The sequence below is a fragment of the Plecotus auritus genome (assembly GCF_963455305.1).
Source record: "Plecotus auritus genome assembly, chromosome: 3".
Lineage (NCBI taxonomy): Eukaryota > Metazoa > Chordata > Mammalia > Chiroptera > Vespertilionidae > Plecotus > Plecotus auritus.
The window spans coordinates 159,532,624-159,543,412 of record NC_137772.1 but is presented as its reverse complement, the minus strand read 5'-3'; the positions used below and the strand labels follow the sequence as shown (position 1 = coordinate 159,543,412).

The following is a 10,789-nucleotide window of genomic DNA, read 5'->3' as shown; positions in this document are numbered from 1 at the left end:
GGCTATCTTCACTAATTTATGAATTCTTTGTAAAAACAAAGTAGTATACAATTTAGAGCAAGCTATTATGATATTTATTTTAAATAAAAATGAATACATGGGTCTATGGTAACACCTCTCTTATACCGAGTGGCTGAGCTTTCTTTGTCTGTTTAGAATAAACTTGATTTCTATATTCTTCTCTAATAAAAACCTTTTAGTTTTTCACTTATATTTCAAAAGTCAAAAAGATTTTATGTAGCTCCTCATGACTTTAGAATCAGAATCTCTTGCAGTTAGTTTATCCACAATTTTTTAAATATATATTTATTGATTTTAGAGAGGAAGGGAGAGGAAGAGAGAGATAGCAACATCAATGATGAGAGGGAATCATTGATTGGCTGCCTCCTGCACGTTGGACCGAGCCCACAACCCAGGCATGTGCCTTTGGTCCACAGGCCAACACACTATCCACTGAGCCAAACTGGTTAGGGCAGTTTAACAACATTTAACTATCAATTTGTCACTGATATGAGATGTAGGTGCCCCTTGTCCATTTATTTCTTCATGGCAGTGGAGAGGAACATACATGGTTTTGTAATTTAAAAATCTGAGTTTGGATTTCAACATATCTCAGCCTCAATATTTTTTAATTTAAATTATTTATTGTTTAAAGTATTACATATGTCTCCTCCCCCTCTCCCATTGACCTCTCCCCAGCCACTCCCACTCCCCAGCACATCCCCTTACCCCCTATTATCTGTGGTTTGACGGTCTGTTTGATGCTTCTATATCTCTGGCTCTATTTTTGTTCATCAGTTTATGTTCATTATATTCCACAAATGAAGGAGATCATGTGATGTTTATCTTTCTCCAACTGGCTTATTTCGCTTAGCATAATGCTTTCCAGGTTCATCCATGCCGTTGTAAATGGTAAGAGTTCTTTCTTTTTTACCACAGCGTAGTATTTCACTGTGTAGATGTACCACGGTTTTTCAATCCACTCCTCTGCTGATGGGCACTTAGGCTGTTTCCAAATCTTAGCTATTTGTGCTGCTATGAACATAGTGGTGCATATATTCGTTTTGATTGGTGTTTCTGATTTCTTGGGATATATTCCCAGAAGTGGGATTACTGGGTCAAATGGGAGTTCCATTTTTAATTTTTTTAGGAAACTCCATACTGTTTTCCACAGTGTCAGCCTCAATATTTTTTACTTGCAGAAGACAGCATTCATAAGATTGTTCAGAAAGTCTAATTAAATAATGTAGGGCAAGGACAAGCCACATACTGCCTTGATTACTGTTACTTCTCTTCTAATAATAGCTAGAGTTTGCTGTGTACAAGGCACTGTGCATGGAACTACTCATGGGAGCTATTCAATAACGTGTATGGAACTATTCAATAACTTGCCTAAGAGATGATATCAACATTTCAAAACGAAGATCTAAACCCAGAAAGTCTAACTCCACAGCCTATATGCTAAACCACCACATCACCCAAGGAGATGCTTTTCCCAAAAGATATTCCAAGTTTATTAATATTGTGGTGCTTTTACTTACTAAAAGTTTAGAACTTTATGAACTAAAAGGCTTCGAGAAGTGGCTCTCAACTAGTTGATGCAGAGAAACCCCACGGGGTCTTATGACTTTCTTAACAGTTCAAGTGGCAAGTCTAAAGCTCAGGCTACAAACTCAGGTGTGCAAAAAATAATATTTCACTCATTTTTCTCTATAATGGGACTTAACTTTCTTTCAAGTTGCATTCAGGTGGGTGGTAGAATGGAGTTCAGGTCATCACAAGCAATTAGGAATCCCTCTCACTTCTCTATCATTCCTGCTCACCGGTGAGGGCAAGAAGGAGACTAAGTCCTCTGTTGTCACCACTCTTTTTATCTGCTGAGATATACTGTACTAGTACATCTTCTTGACTGATTGGTGATCATCAAAGCCTACAGACATGGCTCCATTTCAATTACTTCTGAGCCCTTCTCAAAAGCATAGGACAAATGTGAGTGCTCTCTCATGCCATCTATGGCCATGGGAAATTCTGGGATACTGTTTTACTGTCTTACAACCTTTCTACTAAAATCAGCCACAGTCATTCCTACTTTTTGCCAAACATGGGCTAGACAGATTTCCAAAGGTTTGCCACTTCTCTAGACTCTACCTAGGGTGTGAAACAGAGATCCCCTTTCTTCTCATAGTTCCCAAACCAGTGGTGTGCTGGTAAATGTTTATCAATCAGTTCTCCAAGAGGAGAAGTCTTGATTTGTTAAAATTTCCAATGTCTCCATGGCCAATTTTAAGCTCTCAATGTGAGAATATTGAAGGTGCCACAGTTGGCTCCCATGAGCAGATGCAGCCAGCTCCAGCACACCATTGCCCCAAACTAGCTGATCTCAGACTTCTAGCCTCCAAAAATGTGAAAAAATAAATATTTGTTGTTTAAGCCACCCAGTCTGTGATACTTTGTCATGACAGCCCTAACAAGCTAATACAATGTTCTAAAAAAAAAAAATGCTTGCCCATTTTCACAAGACTGGTACCGTAGTTGTGGGACAGTCCTCAGACTTTTAGAACTTGACTTCAGACACTAGGAGTGCCCCTCCCTCTGCCTCCCCCCGGCCCTGTCCAGATTTCGTAGTGCACCTCTGCTCACCTCCAACCGCAGCCCCTGCTCTCCTCAGCCTGAGGGCTTTCTCATCCCTTTCTTCCGGCAGAGTTGCCAGGGTATTTATGCTATTAATGCTTATTCACTTCCCTCCCCATCCCAGCATCCTTCAGCCAGTGACTGACAGTGCTCCCCAACCCTCAGTGCTGAGATGTGAGCTCCCAGTGTTCTCAGCTGTACTACGCTCCAGTTAGCCAGCATGGTAGCCGGTTTAATAATACACCTCTTTACTGGATACTTCTCTGATTAATCTCCAGAGTAGATGCATTTGCTGTAGTTGTTTTCAATATGAAAAACATCCTCTGTCTTTTCTCTAACTTCTCTTTCAGGTCCCGTTCAGGTGGGTGGTAGGATGGAGTCAGTGGAGAGAATGCTTGAGATCTGGATCAAAAGATGCCAACACTATTATACACCTGTTAGGGTTGGCCCTCCTGGCCCTTTGGCCACTGCCCTAAATTCCTGTCTCACTTGCTTAAAATATTAAGTTAAAATAATTTTTATTCCTCCTGGAATCCCTCACCTTCTTTAAAATAGAGCAATTTTATAAAATAAGCTAGAAAGTAATAGTAATAATTACAATTATTGAGTTCCATTTGCCAGCACTAAGTGCTTCACATGCTTAAAATTATTTAATTCTCACAATAACCATTTGAGACAAGATATTATTATTCCTATTTAACATACTCCCTAATTGGTGCTCAGAATAATTAGGCAACTTGCCCAGGGTCACACAGCTAACAAGTGGCAGAATCAAGATTCAAACACTCTCTTGTCTGATTCAAGAGTATAAGCTGTTAGAACAAACACTGACGGATATTTCTTTTTCTAAGCTTCTTTGTGGACTTGTTAAGATTGTTAAAGAAAATCTATTATAGGAAGACTTGTGGAAGTTTACTTATTCAGCCAGAGGAAAATACGGTAATATACTCTAACACAATAAATCTTGTATCATCGCCAAGTCTGGATTTGAGACACCTTGCAGAGGCCACAGAAAAGACGAATTTTAAAGTTAACCAATGCCTTGGACCCATGGAAAACCAGAAGGCAAAGACAGGGCAAACACTCTTTAAAGCAGGTGGGTTTGGCAGAGGGAGAAGCTTACAAGACTTATAATTTTCTTTTAATGAATGCGAGTAAAGCACCTGCAGTAAAAGATACATGGCTGTGTGTTTGTGTTATTAACACACATGTAAACACATAATAGGCACACACAAACCATACACAATGTTTTATTGTGACTTGGGTTTATCATTATTAAGAGCTAGGAGTTTAACAAAGGGAACTTGACACCAGAAAAGAAGAGGAAGACTCGCTTGCTGGATATGCTGACCTTCAGAGAGAAGAAATGGAAAATAGTTGTCATAGAAAATTCAAAAATTCGTGAAGCATGGGTGAAAAAGGATCTTTCTCCTTATATGGGATTAACAAAAAACAATTGCTAAATGTCTAGTAACTTATTTTGCAACTTTCAATGGATTTAAGATTAAGTGGATGATTACCTGAAGAGACACTAAGATTAATGTGTTTTGAATAGCAGAAAATACCTGTGCAAATTTTGCATGCAGTTTTAATAAATGAGTGGATGAACGAACATAATCACAATTTATAAAATGAGGGTCATCAGATGTTTTTCTAGGAGCTTCTCAAATCAAAAGTATTTAGCTCTTAATTTTTATTTCTATTATGTTATTTCAGTGATGACTAAAGAACTATACATATAGGTATATTAGTCTCTACTATTCTGTATTTTTATATTTATTCAAATTTTAAAAACCTGAATGAAAATTTTTTTCTTGATTCCCCCATTTTAATTCTGAATGGAAGAAACTGCCATGTTCTTAGAGCATGGATTGGTGATGCTTTTAAACATCAGCTACCATTCACAGTAATTAATTTATGATTAATGTAGGGCGATTGTTTATGCCAGGTTATACTCTCTAGTTAGTAAAGCCCTTCAGATGTTTCATCTTGCAAAATAACAAATCAAAGTTTCTAACATTATTGGTTCTTTGGAACCAAAAGTGTGAGTATGGTCATACAAACCAATTTTCAATTTTCTTTGGATTTTCCACAACCTTAACGGCTTTGACCTGAATAATTTTTAACGGGAACAGCGAATGCAAAGGTACTCATTGTGGGCAAAATTTCTCAGAGTGATAAGCCCAAACCATGACCATACTTTAATGTAGGAATGTAAAGCTTCTATATTTTTCCATAATGTGTGGCATTTTACATTTTACATTTAGTTTAGATTTTTTCTTCTTGAAATTATAAAACTTTAAGTTCTAATTCATCTTTTTAAAAAAAAAATACCTTGAAGCACAGTAGGAAATCTTTGATATTGGCTGCACGTTCATCCAGGAACCAACCTTACTATCTTTCCTTTCATCGGTAATTAACGTGGGTCCTTTATCTCTGCATGGCCTGACTCATACTTGATAAGATCTCCAATTCATGGTTATAACAATACAGTTTGCATATATCAAGTAATTGATTCCACCTTCTGGAGTCGCTGAGTCATAATACTGTAGTCACAGACTTCTTTGCTTTACCACATAACGGAAGCAGACAAATCATTTCAGCACTCCTGCCCCAAATGGCCTCTGTGTGAGCTGAATGTAGGTCATCACAGATAGACTATGATGCGAGATGCCACGATTTCAGGAAACACTGCCTCCTGCTTTCTAAAGCACGCCTTTTTCTCTCACTGTTTTAGAGAGATTTTGCCTTCAACACAATAGAACATTTTGAATTACATAACATTGACTATATGAAACACTTTTACAGACCTTCCAGGCGTCCTCAAACTACGGCCCGCAGGCCACATGCGGCCCGCCGAGGACATTTATCTGGCCCGCCAGGTGCCGCTGCCTGTCCTGCTTAGCAGCCGACCCGTCCCCGGCCCACAGTGCGCATAGGAATTTGTTCATAGTTTGTTTTTGTTTTTTTAAATATAGTCCGGCCCTCCAACGGTCTGAGGAACAGTGAACTGGCCCCCTGTTTAAAAAGTTTGAGGACCCCTGCTTAAGCCATTGAATTGTAAATTTTGTAGATAAGGAACGCAGGCTCAAAAGTTTAACCAGTTTGTTCAAAGCTTAATATAACCCCAAAGCCAGTGGTTCCCAAACTTTCTGCATATCAGAATCACCTGGGGTCACATATACAGAATTCCATCTCTGGCTAGTCCCACGGGTGGATCATGGGTAGTTTCTCTCTACAGTCTATTATCTGCTATTTGTGGCTTGTTTTTATTTTCTAGATGCACTTCAGCCAAGAAAGGAAACTAAACCAAAGTACTTTATTTTTATAAGCCATGGAATATGTGAACAGTATAGTAAATTATTAGTAGCTTATCTTGAGCTGCCTCTTTTCTTTTTTTCTGGAGTGGGTTTTATCAGAAAATGAATGGAAAGAAAAGTCTTGACACCAGTAGTGGCTGCAGCAGTGGGGCTGTAAACTGCCCAGGGAGGGTAATTGGGGAGGCAGCCCTGATCTATAGCATTTGCTCACTTCCATGGTATAAATATGGCCACCATGGCAAATTTTAAACTACTGATGGTTTAATATGCTGCTCACAAAATTTCTTAATATTTTACAATTGGCCCAAAAAACAGATTCAGCATACTACTAGGTTTAGAATATATTGGGGGGAAACTAAACAATTTCCCAATATTATCTAAATTGTCCATTAGGTGGTTCAAATTGGTTGTGAACTTCCCAAACAACACTCTGTTGGCCTCATGCCCTGACTTCCAAAAAACCTGAATATCTCCCACCCCCACCCCGACTCCATCCCCGTCCTCATCGCTCTCTCAGTTTCCAAGGACATGCTCTGATATATCTGGGGCATAATGATGGCATGGATGGAGCTAGTAGATGGAGTGTTTGGTGGAAGAGAAGTGGATGTCCTCTTTCCCTCTTAGCTGCCCATAGAGCAAGGGTAGTTCTATGGGAGAGCTGCCCTCCACTATCTTTGACAGGCCTTGTAGGACCAGGGTGGGAATGAAACAGGAAATACAGTGTAAGCAAGTTTGGCTTTAAACCTGACAGGAAAAAAGGGGGTGAGTCTCTGTCTCCATTCACCACAGGAGAAAGACACATATGGTCAAAGCCGGGTGTAGGATCAACATTAGTGTTAAGTTGACCAGCAAAGGGCCAAATATACCACAGACCTGCCTTTAATTCATGAGTTAAGCTACAGGGACAGACTGGTTTCTCAGAGCCCCCACATGACCCACACCCAGCAGGGCACAACCATATCTAGTCTGGTGACAGAGACTTCTTTTTCCTGAAGTAGCCTTTGTGCAGCAGAAACTGAGTGATGATGGCATTTTGACAAAATATGGGCCCTGAGTATGCCAACATGCCCAATGCTACCACATGTAAAAGTACCAAAACATATTCCAAAACCAAATGTAAATGATTCCAGGATCATTTACATTTTAGATTACTTGTTCCTTTGGTAAATTTCCAAAAGTGGGGATAAATATTTTCTGAGTGTCTACAACTACAACAAAGGTATAAAAATCCATCCTGGGTAGCCAACTATAACATTGTTCTATGTAAGGACAAACTTGTGTTATTAATTCAATTTCATTCTGGTTGAATCCATTTGTACAATATATCTATATGCCCGTATACTCTTTTTTCCTGACTAGAAAGCTAGGTGTTCCATTTATCTTCTAAGAAAGCCAAGTTAAAATTTTTAATTCTCAAATGAATCAACCAGAGAACTGAATCACAGTAGGACTCAAGTTTAACACTAGAGAGTAGGCAACGTGGGTAGATTTCGAGTAAGAAGACCTAGATTTGATTTACCAGCTATGAGATCTTGGTTCAGTCATTTAATCTAAGAGTGTTTTCCCATTTGTAAAATGCAGGTTTTTATGTTTAAATCTCATGATAGCATTCCTAAGCAATTTATCATGTTCTTTATCCTTAATTCTCAAAACCATTCTTTAGGTGTTCTTAAGAGTTCAGATTCCCAGAGATGCAGAGATGAAAGCAAAAATGGACATGCAGTTTCCATATGCATATATGTACATTTTTGTCTGAGTTCTCAACCAGGGACACATGGGAATCTCAGCATCTAGGGTGAAGGTGGGGTGATGGGAAAACAAGGGTGGTAGGTGTATGCATTTTGGAAAAACTTCCATTGTGATTCTGATGTTCTCTCCCCAGTCCAGTTTATGAAGTACCAATTTTGACAAAAATTATTATCGCCACTTTATAATACTGATTTGGGTATATACTATATGGAGGGATGGAATTAACTGCTAAAGGAAATGAGGAAACTTTTAGAATACTAAAAATGTAATGTTTCTTGGTGTTGGTTTCAGATGTATACATTCTTTCCAAACTTAAGCTGTAGTTTTTTAAATGATTGAAGTTTATTATACATGAAAGAATATCTTAATAAAATTGATTAAAACACTGAATTAACAATCCCAGCTCCTAAATACCAAGAAATCTCATGAACCATTTCTCTAGTAAACTACTTACCCAATTCAAATGCAGGTCCTTTGAATTGATCTTTTAGTATGAGTGATAGAATACTGATCCCTCAACATTGCTCTCTCCCCTGGGCCACTCAGTAGGGCTTTTGAGAGGCAGTCAGCAGTACAAGAATGGAGTAAAGACCTCATGAGAACCACACCCTAACCCAACCAACACTCAATAGATCAAGTTCATGTGGAGTGATTTATTCCAGTGTGTGAACCCAGACTTTAGCATCTATAGCTTAGGTAAGATCGACTGAGTTATGCAGTTCCCTGCAAGATAGCTGTAATTCCTTTCTTTACTGTAAATCAGTAGTCAGCCATTGAAAACTCTGTCCTAGCAAACTAACCATCTCTCAGTTCCAAATTTATTTTGCAACTAATATGCCTCAGAAGACATTTATATAGAATCCAAGATGATTTGTGTTCAAAAACCCACTTATACACTAATTTTTAACTTTTATTTCCATATTTAGTGCCTTTGTAACTTTTATCAACAAACTATTTTAAAAGGTCAGTGAAATGTAAGCAAATAATTGTATGTCCCCAGTTCTTTATAACCCCACTAGAGGTCCAGTGCACAAAATTTGTGCATGGGAGGGATCCCTCAGCCCGGCCTGCACCCTCTTCGACTGGGCCTAACCTGGCAGTCGGACATCCTTCTCATAATCTGGGACCACCGGCTCCTAACTGCTCACCTGCCTGCCTGCCTGAAGCTCTCAACTGCTCCCCTGCTGGCCTGATCGCCCCTAACTGCTCTCCCCTGGGGGCCTGATCCCCCTAACTGCTCTCGCCTGCCGACCTGATCCTGTTAACTGCTCTCCCCTGCAGGCCTGATCACCCCTAACCACCTCTGCTCGGGCCCTGCCACCATGACTTTGTCTGAAAGGACATCCAAAAGATGTCCAGTCTAATTAGCATATTACCTTTTTATTAGTATAGATGATAATACTAAGATCTTTAACAAACTTACTGTGAATTGATGATTTTGTATAAGCGCTTTTGACCAAAGAAAGCAATTTAGAACAGATTATTTGTTTTCTAACCAATAAGCACAAATAATCGTATATTTTATCTTCAGTACGTTTTATGTACCATTATAAAACTTTTGTTTATTGTTATAAAAACTCTATTTTAAGAAAATTACATTTGTCATGATTTGCAAGGTAAAGACAGAACATGTCCTATGAGTAAAGAAGTACAGTCAAAAAGTTTGTGTTAAATTTTTAAAAAATTATTCTGCCTTGGAAATTCTATATTTTTCTACATTTATACAAAAATATCATGGACTTGGTTTCATTGCATTTGGATTGCTGCAAAAGCACTATAACATTTGACTAACCCAGTGGTCGGCAAACTCAGCTCTGTTGACTAATGAGTTTGCTGACCACTGGGATAGGGGCTTAATCACAAGGAACAACAGCCTGTAATTATTGGAATCAAGAGTCTAGGTCAGTGGTTGGCAAACACATTAGTCAACAGAGCGGCAAACCGCGGCTCGCGAGCCGCGGTTTGCTGACCACTGGACTAACCTATTATGAGTAAAATGTTTCTAAAATATAGTTATTTGTTCCATGTACTAATATTTTGAAGAAGCTAAACACTTAAACAGGGAATTGAAATACTTGATTTTTATTTTGAAATATCTACAAAGTTTTAGTTTTCCATTATACAAATAATTTTTCAAAATTCAGACATTATTCAAATGTAAGCCAGTACTTATACAAATAGAATACACACAAAGATAAAAAATATACATATTTTCTCAGCAAACTTTGTTACATAAATAAGAAAAATATATACAGCTAGTATTTTAAATCTAAAATAAAGTATCTTAACATTGTAAACACATACAGAAGTTACTAAAAAATAAACACTACAGAAAAATAAAGAGCAAAACATTCATTTTATGACATCTACAATTATAAAGATAATAGAAGCAATCTTAGAGAAATATATACTTCACACTGGGATCTTAATTTTTACTTAGAATATTTTCTGGATAGGTAAAATTCACAATTCTACCAGCTATCCATAACACTAAAAGTCAGGACACGTGAAGAACTTTATAATCTATGTCTTTATAATTTGGAATAAATGTAAAAAGAATTCTTTAAAAGTTAAATTTGTGTAAATCTGTGTCAAAATTTTCCAAGTAAATTGAATTGGCTATTGAAAAAAATCAAATAATTCTTCTTAAGTAGGAATTGTTAGAAAAAAATCCAAATACTTAAAAAGTCTTAACAGAATAAAGCAATAAAGAAAAATTGTGCCAATAGTTCCCTAGATAAAAGCAACTCTAATAGGTGTGTTTAATTATGATTTGCCCCAGAAATTCTCCTTCCTTTTCCGAGCTCGTGCCAGAGTTTGAAAAGCCCGGAGACTAGAAGCTGCAGAGCGAGCAGAAATCTCAGATAATCTGTCTTCATCTGCAATGAAAGAATTATGGTCAGTGCAAAAAATATCTTTTATAAAAATATTGTTTTATAACAGTAACAGAAAAGAAAAAGCATCAAGCTTTGTAACGTCAATATTGACTGACAGAAAAAAGTACTCTATTGAAATATAAGATACTAATATTTTCAGGACAGTTCATAGTAAATTTACCAAGTTTACCATATTCAGAATGAAACATTTAA

At 37.6% G+C, this 10,789-nt stretch overlaps 1 protein-coding gene across 8 annotated transcripts in view; it reads right to left on the bottom strand.

Moving 5' to 3' along the window:
• Window positions 1-9,228: 9,228 nt before the first annotated feature.
• Window positions 9,229-10,789, bottom strand: part of MDM1 (Mdm1 nuclear protein) — a 42,431-nt gene continuing 40,870 nt past the window's right edge. For 5 of the 8 annotated variants that reach the window (XM_080663081.1, XM_080663082.1, XM_080663085.1 and 2 more), the window contains one exon: window positions 9,229-10,579. In XM_080663081.1, the coding sequence (XP_080519207.1) occupies window positions 10,467-10,579 (113 nt within the window). In that variant the 3' untranslated portion in view covers window positions 9,229-10,466. The remainder of the gene's footprint in view (window positions 10,580-10,789) is intronic. The other 3 variants (XM_080663083.1, XM_080663084.1, XM_080663086.1) reach the window with 1 other exon arrangement.